The 24,218-nt window shown below is 31.4% G+C and overlaps 1 protein-coding gene across 5 annotated transcripts in view; it reads right to left on the bottom strand.

Moving 5' to 3' along the window:
- LOC143068965 (signal-induced proliferation-associated 1-like protein 2) overlaps positions 1-22,261 on the bottom strand; it is a 49,610-nt gene extending 27,349 nt beyond the window's left edge. For 3 of the 5 annotated variants that reach the window (XM_076243377.1, XM_076243381.1, XM_076243379.1), the window contains exons 1-11: positions 22,183-22,261; positions 10,617-11,764; positions 8,740-8,757; positions 6,184-6,329; positions 4,955-5,140; positions 3,444-3,519; positions 2,963-3,061; positions 2,274-2,377; positions 1,548-1,705; positions 712-818; positions 173-307 (exon numbers count right to left, since the gene is read on the bottom strand). In XM_076243377.1, the coding sequence (XP_076099492.1) occupies positions 173-307; positions 712-818; positions 1,548-1,705; positions 2,274-2,377; positions 2,963-3,061; positions 3,444-3,519; positions 4,955-5,140; positions 6,184-6,329; positions 8,740-8,757; positions 10,617-11,739 (2,152 nt within the window). In that variant the 5' untranslated portion in view covers positions 11,740-11,764; positions 22,183-22,261. The remainder of the gene's footprint in view (positions 1-172; positions 308-711; positions 819-1,547; positions 1,706-2,273; positions 2,378-2,962; positions 3,062-3,443; positions 3,520-4,954; positions 5,141-6,183; positions 6,330-8,739; positions 8,758-10,616; positions 11,765-22,182) is intronic. The other 2 variants (XM_076243378.1, XM_076243380.1) reach the window with 1 other exon arrangement.
- Positions 22,262-24,218: the final 1,957 nt, after the last annotated feature.

Below are 24,218 nucleotides of genomic sequence, written 5' to 3'. Positions count from 1 at the left end.
ATCGACGTAATTCCCATTTTGTTTTTCTTTTATCCAATAAACTTTTAATATTTATTCATGAACTGCCTGAATCAACTGTCATGAACAGACGGAAATTGAGGATAACTATATGTCATATGATTATTCACTTAATTCAGGACTACTTTCTAGTGTAGTTAATATGTCAACTTACTTAATTTAGAACTACTTTCTAGTGTGGTAGATGTCACATGGTTATTTGCCAGATCTTTGAGGTATTCTGTTCTTGTTCGAGTTGCCATAGCTTTGAACTTTTCACCTTTATGGGCAGTATTCTCTGCATTTATCACTGAAAACATTTATCAATTTCATAAGTTATGTGAATTGTAAGTGTCATCAAATATTTTTCTTTTCCAATGTGAATTTGAATGTATATGTCTCAAATCTTTTAATGTAAATAACTAACTATTTTCAGATGATTCTTGCATTACAATTCTCTTTTCTGAAGAAATCTGCCAGGAAATAATGGAGAACTCCACTATGGAGAATCTTCTAAAAGGAGACCTGCATAACCCCTTAAAAGCTTCTTGTAACCCTAAAGAATATTGGTAAGAAAAAAAGAAACTTACACAAAGTACTAATTATCAAATATTTGGTCAAACTTTTTAGTGAAGAGAAATGAAAAGGAAATGAGTACTTTATGCAATCTTCCATAAAATTCCATATAAAAATATAATGTTACTTAAATATTACCTTTAGCCAAAAGGAATTCTGCAAATTCTTCCGATTTAGGAAACTTAATGTTTTCTGGAATATGTGGACCAAAGGCTGGGACATCTTTAGATCTGCTGACTGATACACTGTAATACAGAGAGTTATGTGTTAATACCATTGTATATTGATCATAGACATCTGTCATAATAAAATTTCCCTTGTTCAAAAAATTACATTCATAAAGTGTTGTATTTTATTCAGATTCTTTAAAACTGTAGATATTTTCATGACTTATATTTATTCTATAATATCCAATGGTTAAATTTGCATTTAATCTTAAAACACATACAAAGAGGCAGATTTTGATATCTATAAGTCTGGTTTCATGCAAACACTAAGATGATTAAAACTGCATTATTGTATTCTGTTGATTTGAACTTCAATAAAGTAATAGAATGATTTTATTTCAAATGTGGATTCATCAATATCTGTAGCAAAAAATTGAGAATGGAAATGGGGAATGTGCCAAAGAGACAACAACCCGACCATAGAGCAGACAACAGCAGAAGGTCACCAACAGGTCTTCAATGCAACGAGAAATTCTCGCACCTGGAGGCGTTCTTTAGCTGGACCCTAAACAAATATATACTAGTTCAATTTTCATGGATTTCATGGGTAAAGGTAAACTATGAATTTAAAAGTTCAACGAAGTTCAACATTTCCATTCTAAATTTCTTGTATGCAAACTTAAACTTATACATGTAATCAAATTTCTAAAAAAATCAATTATTCACAAAAATTGATATTTATTTAAATTAAGCATGAGTATATATGTTCTTTTGTTCAAATAATACTAGTACATAAGAATAAATTACCTATAACGACATTTGTCTGAACATGGATTATGGACTCTAACTATGATGAAGACATGTTGAAATTGAGACCTTACAGTCTTGGCACTGAAAGGTAATGCATTAGGTTCCTGGAAGATTATGGTGACAATATCGTTTCCTATATGACGTTTGCGTAAAAGCTGCAAAAAATAAAAATTGTGTATTATTCATGTTATAAAATATATGAACACATATTTAAGCATATAACTAGTAATTTCTATTAGCATTATAGGTATTCATTACGAGCAAATATGAAGTATATATGGTTTTATATATTTAAAATCACAGAGCACTCAACATAAGTTACTTAAGACAGTGTATATATATAAAGAGTACAACAGAAATAATTGTTTGTAAAGCATAACACTAACATTGTTTGGTCACTGGACACTGGTTGGGAGTTGTGAAAATGAGAATTTGTTGTATAGCATTGGTCATGTACATAAAACAGGTTGGACATGTACAAAATTATTTCCCTGCTGTGTATTGTGAAAGGATTGCCATCTTAGGGCGAACATATTAATTGGCTGCAAAGTGTTGCAGATAAGACATAGGTGAAATATTTACCTGTTGCGTTTTATTTGCTGCATAAGGTAACAGGGTAGAAGTATGAGATACAACCAGATGAAATTTATTTTCTGTGTAAGTAAATGGGTTGAACATATAATTTATTAGCTGTGTACTGTTAGACGTGAGTGAAATATTTACCTGTTGTGTATTATTTGCTGTGTAAGGTAAGAGGGTTGACACATGAAACATAATCTCACTATTATTAAATGTTGTGTAGTAGGAATGAGTTCCTGTTGAATCACCTGAAAACATAAAAAAAAAATATATATAGATTTAGAAAATTCTCTATATACTTCTTTTATGGTTTGATTAACTTTTTTGTCTGAAAGATATATTGTTTCTTCTTTTTCATGATAGTTCATTTATCATTTCTATAATTTGAAAGACAGTTCAGTATTTACACCTCTTCATTCATGGACTTTCCCTTTTATACTTTTTCTAGACGTCACAGCTTTTTAGAAAATAAATGAAGTTATTTGTATAGCTGTATCCTAACAATATTTTTTTTATTTTGAGAGAGGCTAAAAGGGCTGTACAATAATAAACTGTTGACATAGAGATATATCTAATTTTTATGTAATTTTGATAGCAGAGAGCACATAATCTTTCTCAAAAGGAGATGTGCCAATGCTCAAACAACATCATACCAAATATTATTGACCTACTCCTTGAGGTTCCTCAAAAACTGACATTATTAAAAATAAAAACATTATTGATGTTGCAAAAAACAGCAAACCTTAGTCTTGCTTTTCATACTTTATCATTTTATTCAGATGTCATCTCCTAAAGCTAACTTTTCTATAGTTTAACTGTATAATCATACTTACTTTTATTATCCAATTGGGCTCTATATTTCTCAAATCCTTTTAATCTAATTTTGTGACCTATACATTTTAAAAACTCTTCAAATGCAGGACTAGAATTTTCTAAAAAGAAAAGAAAATAGAATACTTATAATGCTTTCTACCTGTACACATTGAATTTGATGATATCAGATTTGATATTCATAAATAATCAAGGCTGGTTGGCTGTAATACAATTTATCCTCTTCATATTTAAAATTATAAACAGTATTCATACTTCAAATGTCTTTAGTTTTTCTGTAAGTTAGTCAAGAAGAAAATATTGTCAGATTTGACAAATGTCTATTTTAAAAAAATCTTTGTCAGTAAGATTTGTCTACACTTATAGAATCCTGTTTTACCCTTGTATTTTTTAAGCATAAACCAATATTATACAGTATTTTTAGATTGTCCCCATTATAAATCACTTTACACTCTGTTTCATACAATGTATAGATATACCTACCATTATTATACATATCTTCTTCTGATGATTGTCCAGAACGACATAATAAAACACCTACTTTGTAGGTACTGTACAACTGAAATATAAAAAAAGAACATTTAAAATTTAGAAAAATGTTAGCTCATCAAGTTATCAACATTTAGGATGAAATGGCATAACAAAATTGGGCGTCAGCAAACATGCTTAACCCTACACATTTTATATTTGCCTGTCCAAAGTCAGGAGCCTGTAATAGAGTGGTTGTAGTTTGTAACTGTATGTGATATATTTTTTTGTATTGTTTTGTTTATATATCAGGCTGTACTGCAATATATAGCTGCAAACATCTTCATTTGGTCTATAGTAGATAGTTGTCTCAATGGCAATCAAACCACATCTCCTTAATGTATATGAAGCTATAGTTTAGATCAATCAAATTACTCCGATATATTTAAAGAAAAGTTTTATGGGGCAATGAGACTCAGAGTATACTATCTTCAGCCAATATTAAAACATTAAAAAGACATAGGAAAGATTTTTTGTTGTTGATTTTAATGGCTCATCAAGGATCACTTAAAATTTCTGCTATGTAATGATGTGATGATGATATATCCTTTATAGTGTACAATTCAGGAAATTGTCACACTTACAACACTTCAATAAAGTGTTTGAACTATGCCACTGACCAGGACAGAAATATACTACAGTCATGATAAAACACTTAGTCGGATAGTAGATTTATCAGAAGTTTGTTCAGTATTGTAGAAATTGAATAAATTCTGAGAATTTGTAAGATTAAGCAACATTAATTATCTCGATAATTTATTCTATAAGCTTAACAAAATGATAGTTTCATTTTCAATGGCTTATTAAGCAGTTAAGGGTCACTGTTAATTTCTTCTATGTAGGGGGTCTCATTGGGGGGTTCCGATCCCGGATCCCGCTTACTGTTTTGTCAGATTCCCGTATCCCGCTTACACTATGTATGTAAGCAATTCTCATTTTTTGGTCATTTCCCGGGTCCCGCTAGACCTCATTTCCCGTTTTCACGACACAATAATTTGACTTTCCCGTGTCACGCTTACCAAAAATCGGCAATCCCGCATCACGCTTAGACCCCAATGAGACCCACTATGTAATGATCTGTAGATTTTCAATAATGAGCTTTTGACTTCATACAAATTTCATCAAAATCCACCAAGAGTTATATTGGTATTAAAGAGTATTTTACAATGATGACTGAATGACTTACTCCCCATGTCATGATGAGGAAAAAAATATACAGTAGAAGGTCATACCAGAGAACATTGACCTTGAAATTTCTTGTGACCTTTGAAATGAGGTTCATTATTCAATATAAAATATAACAGAGGGAAAAGAACTGTGTTCTGATAAGATATGTTTTTTTGCTTAATAGAGGAAATCTTTATTACAGGTTTGACTGTACTTGAAACAAATGAATGTTTTTTTGTTTGATTTTTTAGCAGTTTTGACTGTACTTTTCAACATTTTGATAGTTAGATTTTAATTACCCCTTGTTCATCAAGTTTTAACAACTGCTCCAATGTCTTTGGGGTAGTTGTTCCAAGTTTGAGGCAGGATATTTGTAATTGAGGTATGAGGAATTCTAGGATGTCCTTGACCTGACCTGTCCGAGAACTACTAATTCGACCACTTGGTATGGCTTCTTCAAGTATGGCTCCCCGTAAAGTGGTCAGCTGGAAACATAAATATAAAAGTGTTATTACATAAGTATCTTAAAATTTAGGCTTTTGAGTTTTGACATGTGAACAAATCTGGGTAAAAATATGTAGGTAGGATATATTTCATCATTCTATTTACACTACATTCCCACTGCAGCTGACTCCATTCTTGCATTCTTTTGTTGTGTCTTTAGTGATACTGAATTCTTTTAGTTACACTGAATTCTTTAGATTTATATATAAAACCAGGTTCAATCCACCATTTTCTACATTTGAACATGCCTGTACCAAGTAAGGAATATGACAGTTGTTGTCCGTTCGTTTGATGTGTTTTATCATTTGATTTTGCCATTTGATTTAGGGACTTTCCGTTTTGAATTTTCCTCGTAGTTCAGTATTTTTGTGATTTTACTTTTTGTTGATACTATTTATTTCCATGAATTAAAATATAATTTTATTTGAGTGGATACTTCATTTCATAGTTTGTGCAAGTCTTCATACAAGCAATGAAAAAAGCCTGTAGGGCCATAATAAATAATAGGTTTGTTTGCCTAAACGCTACCTACCCAGAAAAAAGCTGCCTACTCAAATTCTTTTATTGTCCTGATTTGAAGAAGTTTTTTTTTAATCAAATAGGCATGAAGACTAATAAACATCTGATACTTCAATTTCTTTTTTTGAAAAAAAAAAATAAGAAAATGCCTACCTACCTACCCACTGTCTCAACCTTTCAGTAGGGTTTGGGCAAACCAAAATATTTTTAAGTGTGGCCTAGATTATGTGTACTTTGTTAAGCATTTGAGTTTGTGGATAATCTCTTCCAATGAAGGCAACAAAAACTAATGAATCTATATAAATTCTTCTGGCGATACCTCAATCATTTTTTTACATTGATATTTATTGAAATGACTAAGATGGTTAAATACATGATGAAAACTATATGGTTTTATTATGCTGCTGGTTTACTGTCTAACTAAATATCAACATAACATTAGCTGTTATTCATAAACACTCAACTATGTTGACTTTTTATGTGTGTTTATAACTCTTAGACTTACTGCACTGGTCCTAAATATAATTCTATGTTGGTACTGTCCATATTCTGCTTTCCCTAATTTGTTCTCTCTATCTTCTAACTTCTCTCTCCGAATACTGATTGCCACTGGGCCAAAATTTTCATCAATACCAAAAAAGTTTTGGTGATCTATTAATGTAAAAATAGGATACAGTATACAAGGTGTGCTGCACATGAACTAAAGTCAAAAACTAGTACAACTTGTATATGAATTTATATAACATATTGAAACTTTGAGTCTTCAAAACTGCCTCTGATATCTCACGTTCACCTTAAGTATGAGAGATTGTGTGTATTTGTTCAAACATAAAAGTAAAAGTCAAATCAGGGTTTTCATTTTTAATTCCTTAGTACAAATTTATTAAAGGAGGGTATCTTATATGATATTAAATTTCATAAATATGTCAATAATGATTGCAATACTTGTTGCTGCAGGGGGTGCATTTGCTACATAAAGTTGGAGCCATAAAAATTGCCATCTACTTTTCAAAACATGAAGACAACATTAGAGCCTGTCTCAATCAAGATACAAAATACAGAGTTGTGATTCACATGTCAAGTGATGCATAATAAATATGAATATGAATGAATTATATCTTTTTCTTATAAAATATAATATTGTCAACTGGAGTTTTAATTATTTCAGGAAAGATCATAACAAATTTTCATTCTGTTTGTTGTTTTAAATTTACCTACATGACATCAGATATAAAAATAGAAGAAGTTGTTCCATAAATAAATTATTTTTTCTTTGTTCCATAAATAAATTTGTTTTCCATGACCCATATGTAAGAAGTATTGTTTTAAATACTATTCAATACTGCTACAGTGTTTATCATCTTATGATAACAAAAGTGCACTAAAGTTTTGTGCCAGTGAAATGAAGTATTGGGTGTATAATCTCAAAAATTTTTGTATTATCAATGATTTTATTGAATATTATTTGTTTTAATCTTGAATTATTGAGGTTTTTGTCATAAAGTATGTTTATATGCCCTTTGGGACCCTAGATTAGAATAAAAACTCTTCTTCTATGTGCAAAAAAAGCAAAGGGGCACATTAAAGGTTTTTGTTTGGTGTGAGTGTTGTTTGTGAGAAAATACAAATTTTTAGTTAATCACAAAAATATAACATTTTCAGGTCTAAATCAAATTCTAATCTCCTATCATGTTAAAAGTGAAAACAAACCACATCAAGCTTAATTTTAGGAGTGTACAGCATCAATAGGATGGTCTTTGCAAGTGATGTTTTGGCGGGAATTGTTGTTCTAAATTAAAATTGCTCCTGATATACATGTAATTTATAGACAAATTCACAATAAAATTGAGAATGCAATTTTTGAATTCCGATCAATTATTGACACCTTTTGAGAGTAATTGGTCATGTTTAATCACAGTTACCTGTGTTCCTCAAATTTATGAGCTCAATTTTAGCTGGAACAAATTGATAGACAAATTTTTATCAATTTTCGAACTCCTGTTAATCATCGCTTGTTGATTTTAAAATAACCATCTAATCATTTTTAATCATCAATTTTCAAAATTTATAATGATTGATCATTTTGATTTCAAACTCTCACACTTTGTTAATCTGTTTAATGTGAGGGTACTCAATTTGCATCTATTGAAATAGTTCAATAATTATGACGTCTGGTACGGCTTTTTCATAATATGTTGTGATGCCATCATACATGAAGTAGTCACTAAAAACAAAATAATTGTCTTCAAGACAACATATATATTAATTTTGGACTACATTTTATGTACTATTTTGACATACAAAAGTTAGCATTGGCTATTATGATCACGGAATTCAAAGGTTATTTAAGTAATACTATATGGTTGCTATTTTTCTATTAATATATCTATATATATTGAAGATCAATAAAATACATGAAATAAAATTATAAAATGGACAGAAAGAACATTCAACTCAATTTTCATAATACACTATTTACAAATGAAGATAGAAATAGAAGTCAGTTGAAGACTTTCATTCAGCATTGCTGGTATATTATACATTCTGTATATATGGACATAATAGATTAATTTGAACCTCAGACTGTGTCCCCTGTCAATATAATCTGAACAGACCATATAATATAATGTATTTACCTCGTCATAAGTCTATAATTGATAAAAGTTGAAAGACGTGCAAATTGATAAATTACAGAAATACGAAATACGTATTGTCTAGTCTTTATAAGCAGGCCCGTAGTCAGGAAGTTCTAAGGGGGGGGGGGGTTCGTTGGAATCATGAACTCGACTTTAACAGTCACAATTTGAACAAAACATTGACTTTAACAGTGCTTATTTGATTTTAAGGGGGAGGGGGTTCGTCCGAACCCCCGAACCCCACTGGCTACGGGTATGATAAGAAAACCTATAAGATCAAGAAGATATCTGCCAAGTTTTATGAAAAATGGGTACAAATTGTGTAGATCTAGGTGTGATTCGGGTACTGTTATGTCAATGAATGTTATACATGAGAAAGATTTTATTAAAACGTGCTATCAAAAGCCTATCATACGACAACTTACCTGTAATTGCCCCTGAGGCTGAAGTAGATTTTATTACTTAGAATGTAAACTTAAACATATATGTATATAGGAAATAATAATATTACAGTTGGTTCCCCATATATCATCAGCAGCCTAAAGATTATTTCGTCTCCAGGTGAAATTGAAAAAAAAATACAGTTTCAAACTATCGGTTTGCAACATTGGCAAAATTTCTTTACTCATTAATTGTAAAATTCAATTCCTTTACCTTTGTTTATAGTCATGATAGAAGTCATGCTTTCTCCTTTTTTTTATTCATCAGAATTTTGTACAGAACAACCATCCCAGTTTCATTTAACTCTCCTCACAAGGTACATGTACACATATACTTAAATAGCTTACAAAAAGTTGTTTGTCTTTAATTTGGACAATGTTGTAGTCATGTATCAAGTTTTTTCAACCTCATCTTAAACTTATCTATTAAAATAATATAACTCCCTTTTATATGAAATCTGATATAAAAGGCAAAAACTTGGTGGTTTCAGAAGTTTCTATCTAATTCATTAACAACATTAATTTTATAGAATCAGAACTTATAAGAACTTGAAATCAATTGTTGAAGACTCATGTTGACCTCTATATATGTCTTATAGTGTATTTTCATTACTTTTGATCATGCTATTCAATACCTTTCTATTTGTTCTTGTTTACACATATTCATTTCAATACCTTTCCTTTAACAATGAGAGAAAATTATACCAGTATTACTCACATTAATTCATATTTATATACGATTACAATTGTCACTTCTTCGTGTGATACATTTCTATATTAAAAGATTTCGTTAAAATTTAACTGTTTTCTTTATTTAACAAACAATATGTAAAAGGAAAAGGAAAAATCTTTTTGTGGTAGCAGAAACATATCATTAGTATATTTCAGTACATCGGAATATTAGTTCAATTCAATACTAGCTTATACAAATAAATACCTCAACTGTATTGTATAGGGTTCAATAATTTCTACATCATGAACAAAACCAAGGAAATTCAATACACTACATGATTTTATATTAAATTATTTCTGGAGTTAAGAAGTGCATGTTACATGTGTTACTTGATGTCTGACGGAGATTCAACCAGGCCTGTTTATTTTATCATGCTAGTAACTGTATGTCATATCTACATATCAGTTAAAAATCCAGATTTCAATCTATTATTTATCAATAAACACCCTATGGAAATGAAAATTTATAAACATAGATGTAAAATAATCAAGATACAAATGTACATGGTCTAACATATATACTTGTACATGTATGTTATAAATGCTGTCTATGCTGTACATTGTCATTGTACTTAAGCATTGAATAAAATTCTTCTTCAGTCTAAAATCTTAACCCCAAAACCAGTGAGCACCCGAGTTAATTTAAATTTAGTTTTTTGGTAGAGTTCATATTACTCAATAGTAAAATAGCTGTGTTTTCCTTAATGTCAATTCTACTTTTGCTATTGAACATGTACATCATGTACATGTACGTAAATACTGACCAATATAAAAATATAAATACAAAGTTCTTACAAAGAAAAGTCCATGAGCCCTGTAGTTATTATTTTCAAAACAGTGAGTCCAAACATATTTATTCATCAAGATACATGTAGCAAAATGCACACATATCATTCTATAACAAATGTTTAAAATAATCTAAATTTTATGTCATTTTCTTTCTCTATTTTGTCATGAAGACTGAAAAAAATAAATCATTATGACAGCTGTAAAATTTCCTATTCTCATGGACTGTTGGACTTGCAATGGCCAAAATTATGAGTCCCAGGACTAGTTTGCCTTAAAAAATCCTTAGTAAGAACCTTAGATATCCATACACCTGTACTTGTGTATACATGTTACGTACTTACCATAACCATAAAAGAAATGTCTATAATAACTGGCACCATGATCTACATATTCCATAACATGATTCCGATGTAACACTACATGAGGAAGCATAAGTCCTGTCGGAGTAGGTGAAGAGTCTAATATAGATAACCCACAACACGCAGGTGACCGTGTCAATATTGCACTATTTTGAGTATTCTTAGATTTATTTAACGTTCTTCGTGCTGAACTTCGACCTAAACTAACTATTCGTTCCACCTCACCACCGATTTCATTTCTAAAAAACGGACATTTAAGCACCAAATTGTTACTTTTGTCATCACCTTCATCTTCCGACTCCCGTCCATCTTTCTGCGAGGCTGCAGATGCACCAGTTGTAGTATTTCTACCGATTTGTAAAGGGTTACTAATGCTATGAATAATTTCCTCCACATTAAAAGTAATACTCTGACAGTCATAATGTAAAAAAGCTTTACTCCTTAATCGTTCTTCAGCACGAACATCAACATCGATATTGTCAGGAGTTTTGGGGTTAATTTCCGGTTCACTTTTCCCCCGTAATTTTGTAAAAATTCCCGATGGACGTGTTTCGTTTGTAATAGATTTACTCCTGCTTTTCCGATCTTTGTGCTTGAATTTAGATTTTGTTCTAGGACTATCTGTTATATCTTCAGTAGATTTGTCCTTCACAGCACTACCGTTAGAAGCACGAAACCTCACTCCTTCATTTTTACCCCTTAACAATTCTTGCAATTGAGCAGGTGCTGGACTTCTCTGATCAGCATTTACATGGCTATAGTCCTTCAACAATGCAAAGAAGCTGTCGTGTCCACTTTTTCCGAGAACATCAATGGAGGATGTACTCCCATAATCCCTGTGTATTCCTGTATGAAATTCATCCACATCAATATAATCAATACTATCCATTTCTAAACTACTATTACTTCGATACAAGACAGGTTTTTTCTTCCTATCTTTTTTATCCTTCCCTTTAGATTTGTTTTTACCCCATGATTTTGCCGCTTGCGTACCATGTATGGTTGCCCTCTGTCCACCCCGCACGAAGGCATCACGGGGAGGAGTGTTAGAAGAGTTATATCCATTGGTATCTCTCTGATAGTAGTCCTGTTTCGTTGATGCCATTTCATCCCATAGTGTGTGTTGTTATCTGAATAAGAAAATAATAACATATCATCTAAGGATGTATCAATAGAGATATATGTACATGTGTTCTTATTTATTTCCTGATTAAACAGTAACCCGTTCAACTTCACACTAAGTAATAAACCTCCTCCACTGTGAAATGTCGTTAAGGATTATTTATATAATGTAAAGTACATTCTTTCTATATTTGGTTATATATCATTGTTTTCTAGCCAATGTTACATATGTTAACTTTTATCCATAAATAACAAAAATATGTGACTTCAGGAAAAATTGTACTTTTGTAATTTTAACAAGTTTACATTCTGAATCACTCGAATTCTTTTATCTTAATCCACTTTTTGAAAATATTTCTTTATAAACATAAGCTGTGATCAAATAGATAATGCAGGGAATACATTTGTATTACAAATTTCACTGTATTTCCCACACGAAAAAATTATCTAATAATCTTACATCTGTATTCTCCAAACTTACAAGTGCACCTGTTTAATAATTGCTAATTAAAACAGTTTCCTACACTTTTATTTCCCAAAAAAACTACCTTGAAATAGCCAAATTTCATCTGATGTAAATATTTAAAACTTTAAGCTGTGAATGAGGAATTTCACTGCCAAATAATTCACATGGAGGTAATAGTCTATTCTTATACCTAACAGGAATTAAAATTGTTTCTATCAATTAAAAGGAAATCTATTTAGAAGACCTGTAAATTTATTTACAACCAGATAATTACATTAGAGGCCTTTAACTTGAGGAATTCATTCATACTACTTATAAATACAATTATAGAGATTTCAAAGGTGTCAAGATTTTAAATGTTTTTACTCAAACAGGAAAAAATTCAAAGGTTTGATGAAGTAACTTCCACTATCATACATGTACATGTAATTGGACATCTGCAGACTGACATTTTATTTTTTTTAAATTTTATGCATCTTTTCAAGTCAAAAAAGAAAAACATATGAATGCACCCTTTACTTTATAGCACAGATTTGCATGCACTTTTACTTCCATAAACAAGAAAACTGATCAAACCAAAGCTATAAAATGCATACTCCTAACTCCCCAAATTCGTGCAGATATGACAAGTCAATGTTTTGCTGTGGGGTACCGCAAAAAGCAGATGGATTAAAAGTTGAAATTAGAGATGCACAGTACATATTCTTTGAAAATCATTAAAATCGATTCTGTTTTTTGGAGAGGTTTCAGATCTACATAGTGTGAACAGATGCATGTACAGATGGATATACACAATGATCACTGTATTCATGTACTGCACACCAATATATACATCCAGTTATAAACTTAAAAGTAAATTCCAAAAGACATTTTCCAGTTATCGCATTAAGGGAAAAAAATGTCTATTTTTCAAAGATTGAAGTCTGTAACTCTGAAAAAGCAGAGTGAACATCCATTCAGTATAAATTGGTAGACTTTAAGAAAATCATTCAAGAGATACTTAGTGAGTAACTTGTTAAAACCAGATTGACAGATGAACACTGGTTTACTGTTATACATGTATATTATTGAAGAGCATATATATACACAAATGTACTCAAGTTATTGTGTAACATGTTTACTCTAAAAGCAGATGTGCACAGACAATTGTATACACTAATCATGTTATTATGTCCACTGCAGAACAGTTCATAAATTTACTTTAGATAATCGCCTCAAGAGTTCCTAAACCAACCATACCTTACACAATGTTTTCTGATTTTTTTTTTATCCAGGATACAATTTGTTTTCTTGTAAAATATACAGTAACAGGCCAATTAAAAATATGTATGTGAGGTTCCAGTTACCTTTCCAATCCTACTTTTTCATGTTTATAGTCTTAATAATAGCCTACCCTTAAGATTTTTTTGTCAATTTTCATTAAGCACTGTTAAAGTCAGAATGTTGCTCTTGTAAATTCAATGTAAAAAAGAAAGAAAAAAAACCTACCTACCCTTCCTTTTCTTTAAGATGTAACTGGAACCACACATACTATTTTATTTGGCCAAAGCAACTTTCTGTTTAAAAGTATAGATAATCTGACACCAATTTTTATTTTATTAATTCAAATTCATTTTATAATAGAAAATCTTATTTGAAATTCAAGTTCAGATAAACCATTTATATTTCCAGCACAATTTTTATTTATTATATATATATTATGAGAAAACAGGGTTGGCAAAGTATTACCCGCCCGGGTTTTACTAGGCGGGAAACCCGGGTTTTCCCGGGCTGGGCAATACTCCCTGAAACGGGGAATACTGGGCAATACTGGGCAATATAATTTTTTTAGCTTATTTCAACACAAAATAGTAAAGACTTGTTGTAGTTTCATAGTATTATAGCTAAATATATACATTTTATACAGATAACCATTGAGAGTCATTTCTAGAAGATTAAAAATTCAATTTCATTCTCTTCTCCACATAAATTCTATGTATGCAAAATACAAGATTTGCACATTTTAGGTTTCTTCGTAAATTTCCAAGCATTGTTTCAATAATCTTAACACTTTATTGCAGTGTTTATGTGAATTGTAAATTAAATTGCTATATATGCAATCATGATTGCTAAATAAACACCCTACAGGGTCTTGTCATTAACTCTTATAGAAATGAAAACACTGATTATTGTTATATAAACATATCTATGTTCTAATCTGAATAATTATTAATTAGTTTTGTACATTTGTACATATATAAATTATTTCAAAGTAATTTTTATTTATTACATGTACATGTAATCCTTAAATTCTTTATACTAGTTATATATACATTGTAGTTGAAAAAATATTTTTTATCAGAGTTGTTAGAATAATTCTTTCTCAGATGTATACACTTGTACTTTTGTACATGTGTGTATCATAAGACTCTCAAACAAGTAAACTTATTTATAAATAAAGATAGGTTTATATATGTTCCAGACCGTATGAGTATTTGGACCGTACGCGTATGGTCTGGACCGTATGCGTACTTTTTCAAAATACTCATACGGTCGGACCGTACGCGTACGGTCTGACTAATATTAAAAAGTTGGTCAAGTTTATTAGATACAAATGCATATAGCAGATCAACATAACTTATCTATCAAATTAATATAAAAAGTTCAATTGTAATTGAAACAAAAACTTTATATTTAAACTTGTTTTTAATTCACGCTAATTCAATATGCTAATCTCTCTTGTATTAAGCATGTCGATCAGTAGTACATTAATTGTATTATGAACGCTGAAATTGAAGATATCGGTAGAAAAACATAAAGTGGGAGTTCAATTGTTTTAGAATATTTAGCAACTTTACCAAACAAGAGTGCACACGCTGAAATGTCTCGCCTTCTATACTAATCATTGATATTATGTTGATAGTCCGAAGTATAAAGTTAAGCTTTAAAACAACTGTCACATAAACTTAACATTAACCAAGATAACTAAACACAGACCAATGAACCTTGAAAATGAGGTCAAGGTCAGATGAACCATGCCAGGCAGACATGTACAGCTAACAATGCTTCTATACAACATATATAGTTGACCTATTACTTATAGTTAAGAAAAATAGACCAAAACACAAAAACTTAACACAGTGCAATGAACCGTGAAAATGAGGTCACGGTCAAATAAAACCTGCACGACTGACATAAAGATCATAAAATATTTCCATACACCAAATATAGTTGACCTATAGCATATAGTATTAGATAAAAAGACCAAAACTCAAAAACTTAACTTTGACCACTGAACCATGAAAATGAGGTCAAGGTCACATGACATCTGCCCGCTAGATAGGTACACCTTACAATCATTCCATACAACAAATATAGTAGACCTATTGCATATAGTATGAGAAAAACAGACCAAAACACAAAAATTTAACTATAACCACTGAACCATGAAAATGAGGTCAAGGTCAGATGACACCTGCCAGTTGGACATGTACACCTTACAGTCCTTCAATACACCGAATACACTAGCCTTATTGCTTGTAGTATCTGAGATATGGACTTGACCACCAAAACTTAACCTTGTTCACTGATCCATGAAATGAGGTCAAGGTCAAGTGAAAACTGTCTGACAGACATGAGGACCATGCAAGGTACACACATATCAAATATAGTTATCTTATTACTTATAATAAGAGAGAATTCAACATTACAAAAAATTTGAACTTTTTTTTCAAGTGGTCACTGAACCATGAAAATGAGGTCAAGGACATTGGACATGTGACTGATGGAAACTTCGTAACATGAGGCATCTATATACAAAGTATGAAGCATCCAGGTCTTCCACCTTCTAAAATATAAAGCTTTTAAGGAGTTAGCTAACACCGCCGCCGCCGCCGGATCACTATCCCTATGTCGAGCTTTCTGCAACAAAAGTTGCAGGCTCGACAAAAATGCAAATGCAAAAGAACATGCATGAACTGCATACATGAAAATGCTTAAAATATTACGTTACTTGAATTGTGTCACCTTGGGCGAGAGTACCAAAATAGGATTCAGATATACAAGCAAACAAATACCTAATTTCAATTGTTCGTTTGTTCATTTTATCTATCTAATTGTAACAAATTATCAATAACAATTTGTAAAACTAAAAATAAAGATTGTTTCAATTTAACCCTTATGATCGAATAACATGTATGGTCAGATCGTACTGGACCGTACGCGTATACTCATACGGTCCGACCGTACGCATATGGTCGGACCGTATGAGTATATGTATACGGTCCGGACCGTACGCGTACGGTCCAAATACTCATATGGTCTGGAACATATATATATATATCTTAAATGTATTGCATTTGTGTTTGATTACTGAATCCTCTTTGAAATTCAGGCCAGTATCTTATATTGCCCAGTATTACCCAGTAAAACCCAGTAAAACCCGGGTTTTCCCAGTATTTCCCACTGGGCTGGGCAATACTCATAAAACCGGGTTTTTGCCAACCCTGTGAGAAAAAGACCCACATAGACTGGGGTATTAACATTAAAATAACAAAATTCTTATATCTACATTTTTACCTGAATTTTTAACTTGTCATGATTTTTCACATTCTTAGAATAGCTCTAGATCTTCAATCAGAAAACCAAAATCATTCGAAACAAAATGGAAATGTGTAGTAAATTGCCCTAATATGTAATAAATAAGAAAAGAAATCCTTGCATATTTACCATCGATTCTTTTAAGAAATTTATTACATGTACATGTACCTCCATCATCATCAATTATATTTGGAAAAAATATTTTACATAAGTTTACTGATTCATGTCCTGAATTTTGTTTTAAGGGAAATAGAGCTCAAAACTACTTTAAAAAATTTATTAATAAGCTTGAGATGTTATCTATTCAAGGGGTTCTAATGACTGACTGTCATATGTATTGTTTAAAAGGGAAAATAGAAATATTTCCCTATACTGAAATTTTTACAAATAGTTTGAAAAATAAATAAAAATAGCTTTAACTGCTAATGGGGAGGGAGATATGTTTTATCAAGACAATCAATACATGTGTACGATTACCTGTGTGAAGATGGTTACATAATTTTTAACATTTTCCGATTTCAACTTTTAGGTATTTTGGGTTTTGAGCTAACAGTTATCATCCATAACATATTTGACCATTTTCTGGTTACTAAGACCCTCAATATAATTTTTTTCAAAGGAATGTTTAGAATTTTGCTTCAAGCTTTAAGAGAGTCATTACCTTCAAAATTACAAGTTCTATCAAATTAATTATTGCATGATTTATAATTTTTTCACTGATGAAGAATGTTTTAAATTCTGTATGGCACCTCAGCTTAACCCTTAGGTTTTTAATGATCAGAGTTTGTGATGCTCAAAACATTTGTTTGTATATGGTGTTTTTTACTGAGCAAGTGCTGTTATATTATTTATTTCTTTCAGTCCTGTTTTTATCGTGTCTTTCTTGGACTAATTACTTGTGATTATGATGATTAATCCCATTGTATCACAATTTTCACCTACTTTGTTTAGGTCATCCCACAGTCCTGATCATCAGGTTTACGGTTTTACTGAAGGGTCTGTGCAATGAGTGTACATGTTAAAATTTTAATCCAGTATGTATTCAAATTTATGCAAAATAATACTACGAGTCAGCTGCATTTTAATGCATCTTTTTTTAATTCTCAATCATCAGATTTATAAGTGTAAAACCAGATTCTTACTTTTTTCATTTATTATAAAAGACAGAAAAAAACACTCAATTTGGTTTTAATGACTTAAATCAGTGATGCTATTCACAATTTCACATGCAGATACGGCATTATGAAAAAGAGGACCAAAAACAAGACAATGAATGAGTGGGACATGTAAAAGTCTATACATTAACCATATATGTATCTCCATAACTTGGGGTCTGTGCCAACCCTCCTTGGGCCCCCTTAATCTGACTATTACAATTCAATTTATTCTTCACATAATAAAACAAAGTCTCGAGACAGAAACATAGACTCTTTCCAATTTCTTGGTGAAATAATCAAAATCTTAAAGTCTATTAATACTTGTACTTAGTAATGAAACATTTAATCTATCATGTAGACCCTCTCTAGCCTCAGTATTTTATTAGGTGGTAATCTTTTGATCAGTAATTTCCTCATTGATGTGTTTGTCAGATTCCCACATAAAACAGATAATGTTTATCAATCTAAATTCCATAACAAACTTCTAAAGATTAACTTCTGAAAGTAACTGTTGTCTTGTATCAAGTAATATACAATTTCAAACTGTTTCAATTATAAATTCATGTTGAAAACTTACATAATAAAAAAAACATCCTTATCGGAAAAAAGCGAAGTTATACGTCATGTTACTCATGAAAGTTCATGTAGACTTATGGTAGACATGAAGGTTCTGTAAAAAGATAAGGTTATAAACAAGAGGCATATTGTTTCTTCTTAGGCCAAATAAAAAAGTATGTGTGGTTCCAGTTACATGACAAAAAGTTAGGGTAGGTAGGTAGGGATTTTTTTTTATTTTATGTTTTCTTTTTACATTGAGTCTATGGGAGCAACATTCTGACTTTAACAGTGCTTAATGAAAAATGACAATAAAATCTTTAGAGTAGGCTATTTTTAAGCCGAAAAAGTAGGGACGGTAGGGTTACTGGAACCACACATATATTTTTATTTGGCCTTAATCTTTGAAAAGATAAATTTCATTCATGAGTTAAACAAGAAGTGCCCTCTTTATATGTATACACTTTACATTGGTATCACTGTCTCTCCAGGGATTCAAACTTTATTCCTCAATTTGAATTCCTTGTGCATGTCATCTAATTCATAATTGGTAAATAGTATGCCAGTCAATCTACACTGAAAATTCTTTTAACATAAACAAAATTGCAATAAACTATTAGAATATTTGTGTCCAAAACATCTGATCATCATATTTTATAAAAGTGTTGAAAAGAAGATAATTTTGGGGGCATTGTTGCTTTTTTTAATGTAAAATAAATTTTATCTGTGTTTTGTGGTAATAAAAATTTAATCATTGTGCATAAGTTTCATAAAATTTGGTTGAAGCAAAATTAAGTAAGAGAACAGAATAAAAAAATATCAACATTTTTTTTTCATTTGTAAAGGGGCATAATTCTGGAAAGATAAAAATTTTGCCATCCAAATTCAAGCTTGATCTGTTTTTTGAGTTACTAAGCATTGTGCATAAGTTTCATAAAATTTCAGGACTTATAGACAAGGGTAAAAATAAATGCCCTCACCGCTACAGAGGGGGCATAAAAATCATTGAAAACTTATAATATTAAATATTTATGTTTTAAATAAAGCAATGTCTTTTATCATGCTTATCATAATCTTACTCTATTTGAAGCATCACAAACATGATTGTATAAGATAATCGACAATAAATTTACCAAAAATTTGTATTCGGAGACATAATAAACTCAAATGATTTCAGCTCTTACCGTCTTTGATTCTCTAATCTATGCCTTTAAATAGTCATCTTAGTGAGCTGTATATAAGAACTGGATTATTCGGGTAATGGCAAAAACAGTAAGATATCTTTTAATAAATTTTAATATCTCAGAAAACAGGATACCAGAAGTTTGTCAGATTTAAATTTATTGCAAATAACAAAGATGTTTGTCAATATTTCCAAGAATATCAATGTACTTAATCAGTTTACATTTTTGTTCCTTGATTAAAATAATGATTTGAGTCAAAAGCTTCCCTTTTTATTAAAAAAATTAAATGGAGAATGTACATGTGTCCATGAAACACAGATGATGCCCCCGCTTGCATATAAGTTATAAGGTTATAATGGGACATAACTCAAGAACTGTAACAGTGATGCTACTCATATTTGTACTTGACCTGAGTTTTGTGATAATAAGCATTGTGTATACGTTTGATAACATTTGTAAAGGGCATAACTCTAGAACAGTAAAAGAGACACCTGACCACCAAAATTCAAACTTGATTTGTGTTTTGTGGTAATTACCATTAGGTATAAGTTTTATAACATTTGTTTGGGACAAACTAAAGTTAGAGCATGGAAACAAATTGTTTGGGACGTATAGGACATTCATACGGAGGAACAAGGGTAAAACCTTATGCCCTCTTCCCTATGTAATGTTTGGATATAATATACATCTATATCTTATGACAATCTATAAGCACATTCAATGATGACTATTTTTTCTAAATCTGTTAATGCATGTAATAGTTAAGTAGACTAAATATCACAAATGGTGTAGAAAACATTATGATCACATAAAATATGTTTAAAGCAGTTAAATTATCTGCAAATTGCTGTAATTAAAAAAGGGGAAATCCATTATAAAATACTTATAATTTGATTAATTTGTTAAAACGCATGGACAGATAATTACATGTATGTTTACCTTTTAGAGGATGGTAATGGGGTACCTTCAGAACAATAATAATTCCTGCAAAATGACTAACTGTAATTTTTGGGGCATGCAATAAATGATTGATCAATTTGACCCTAACGATAGCCTTCAAAAATTACTTTTTAGTGCCTGACAGTGAAGGGCATTTTTATCCTCTTTTATTTAAAGAGAAAATCATATAAGAGAGTGGTATAGGGGGGTACTGAACACGGAAACACGTGAAATAAAAATTGAAAAAACATTGCACCAAAAATAAGAGTTGGGTAAAACAAAGCATGAGGAACAAATGATAATATTAAGGAAAAAGGACCTGGAGATTATGTAGCCATTATTTATGGACATGAAGACCTTGCGGTCACCTTTAAGCTTCCGCTACTTGCATCTTATTTAAAAATAATATTATTCATCTAGTAAATTGATGGACTTCATTAATACCATACATATTGCAAAAGTACAATGGTAACAATATACATCAATTTCTGTTACATTGTAGATTACCTAAGTTTCAGAAGGTAAAACACTGACTTTTTAATAAAATGCGGTACATGCACGAGAAATTAAGAGCACCGACCCGAGAAATAAAACTTTAAAACACAAAAATATGTGAAATAAAAAGGCTGAAAACGTTGCACAAAAATAACCCTTTACCACCCTCATATATCATGTATATAAATATGATGAAATGTAAATGAAACTTCAGTCAATAGACAACTTTCGAGTTTGATGCATTTCCGGCAAAAACTCTGGTTTTAGTGAACGTCATTTCTGCGTTTAGGGGCGTCGTCACTTCCATTCCAATGTTGAGCGAGTGGTTGGAAAACTATAATTCTATATTGTGCGAATTATTCGGCAGCATTGCTGTCATTAGGGAATTGTCATTAAGTACCTACAGAACAACCATTATTTCTAGTTTATCCTGCACAATGACGATCACTAAGACACTTGATGAACGTAAATAGTGCAGGGATACAGGCGACCCCCTCTATCTGGTAAATGACGTCATAATTTAAAGGTGCGTATAATTGTCTATAATTGACGAGTTTTTTCCGGTGACGGATGAGCTCGAAAGTGGTCTATTGCACCTGCTGTATATCCTGCACATACTGTTTATCTTTGATATAGTTTTCATATATATTTAGAAGAATATGAGAAGTGCAACTGAACCAAAAATTATAGAGCCACTTTCAAATGGGATCCAATTAATACATACATGTACCCCCTTCTAGGTAATGGTACAGTATTACTTAGTCTCAAGAGAAACCTACTTTTCATATGCTGTTGTTTGCATTCTTTTGACTATACAGATCGTTGTAAATGATTGTGTTCAGGAAGCGTTACATAGTGTATGATAGACTCTCTTCTCATGTGCTGACTCAGTTAGGGTAGAAAACAGTAAACACTGACTCACCTAGCAAAAACCTTGACTTATCAAAACATATATGTCGGGTATGTGGTTAAAAAATGCCATTAAGGTCGATAACAATCGATTCGGCACATTTTTATAAGGACAAATGATTTATCGAAAAGGGTGAACTCACCAGGTAAATTATCAACACACAGTCGCCATCTTGAAAGTACCTTTTACCCGTGTCACGTGATTTGTTTCAGAAATACGCCCTCTGTCTTTAAAAATGTTACAAAAAGTATACCAAAGCGGGAACATTATGATTTCACCTATAGGCACCAATATATTACGAGAATGTGTAAAAACAGCTTTTACTATACAAATCCGGCCGTCTCTAGTCTATTTGTCATTATTAAAGGTTTTTTTTATTTTGGGAATTAATTTTTGAGATTTTTATGTATTATACTTCATGTTAAAATGCCATATTTTGATTGACTAATACAAAGTGGACTAAATACGAGGGTGTTAATGACTGAGCAGGTGACAAATTTTATTTTTCAATGTTACCCTCTCGCCCAGACCAATCAAAAATAATTTAGAGGATTATGAATTAACATCAAGTTTTGGCTCAGATTTTATTATTTGACTGTCAAAATAAAAAAAAATAAAACATCTTGCTTAACTTTTGTTGTCTTTTCTAATACCCGGGGCCGTAAGTTACGTTGTTATGTACATGACATCATAGAAAATACTTTTAAAATAAAATTAATCTGTAAAAGACAATAATGATAGGACATTCAGTATAATAAATTAAGTAACACATAGCTGAGAGGGTGATAGAGCAGATTGGTACCCCTCGAAAAAGCATTGTCAACCGCGGCTTCGCGCCGCGGTTGACAATGTTTTCTCGAGGTAACAATCTGCTCTATCACCCTCTCAGCTATGTGTTATTTATATAATGACAAAAATGAAAAAGTGTGTCAGAAATCATATCTGATATTCTTCCTCAGTCATAATAACTATCCATCATTATACCGAACTGAACGAAAAAATAACACGACGGGTGCCGTATACGGTGCAGGAAATGCTTACCTTTCCGGAGCACCTGGTTTCACTCCCGGTTTTATGTGGAGTTCGTGTTGGGGGGGGGGGGGGGGGGTACTTCCTATATTTTTAATGGTATGAATGTGCCGCAAAACAGGATCCCTTAATTTTGCATGCCCTGTTGGTTAGAACAGGGTCCCTTTTTTATGTCCTGCTGGTAAAAACAGGGTCCCTTTTTATGTTCTGCTGGTTAGAACAGGGTCGCTTTTTCATGCCTTGCTGGAGAGAACAGTTTTTTAACATAGTTTTTGTCTAGTACATGATCGCTTATTTAACTGTTTAAGATAAAGCCCTATAGAACCCGGGTCTATAACAGCATCTATTTTATACGGTCTATAGAACAGGGTATACATTTTCTGAGCGTGTCTAGAACAGGGTATGTTTTTCAATATTTGTTTAAAACAGGGTATGGTTTTCTGGTTAAAACAGGGTATGATTTGGCAAGTGCTGTCGGCACAGTTATACCCGAAAAGATGCCCCATATATATATTTACACCTACTTATCTTTGAATATAAGACTTAATAGCTCATTAAAGGTAATATATCAAATATCTCGAAAGGGAGCTCCATGACCTATCAATATTTTTTATAGCTTATGTTGGTCCTTAACTAATACTATTCCAGCATATATAGTATCAATTTTAAATTCTTTATTTCTTTATTTTCACCTAAGATCACCTAAGTACATCCTTAAGTTATGATTTCTTTAAAAGCTCCCAAACGAAGCTATAGTCTGCTGTACAAAAACAGAGCAAATCAGTGAAGAAGAGGAGCTTTAAGTGTTTCTTTGGTTCCAACATGGATGCCAAGCATCTTCACAAAACCGTGGAAAAAACATTGGGAATAACTGAGTCAAGCACTTTTGGTTCCAATGTGAATATCAATTGTATTTCACCAAAATTAGAAGAAAAGACTAGGGGATGCCAGAAGCTCGGTTGGATTAGATATGAATGCCAACCGTCTTTCACAAAACATTACATCTGGATGAAGTCAAGCACTATTGGTTTCTACATGAATTGACGTCACCAAACATTACAAGAAAAAAAAGAGAGAATTCGAAACAATATTGGCTTGATTGTATGGTCATTGGATGCCAGCCATCTTTTCCCATTTCACAAAATATTG

Source organism: Mytilus galloprovincialis, chromosome 3 (assembly GCF_965363235.1).
Source record: "Mytilus galloprovincialis chromosome 3, xbMytGall1.hap1.1, whole genome shotgun sequence".
NCBI classification, from domain to species: domain Eukaryota; kingdom Metazoa; phylum Mollusca; class Bivalvia; order Mytilida; family Mytilidae; genus Mytilus; species Mytilus galloprovincialis.
This window is presented reverse-complemented; position numbering and strand designations above follow the sequence as displayed.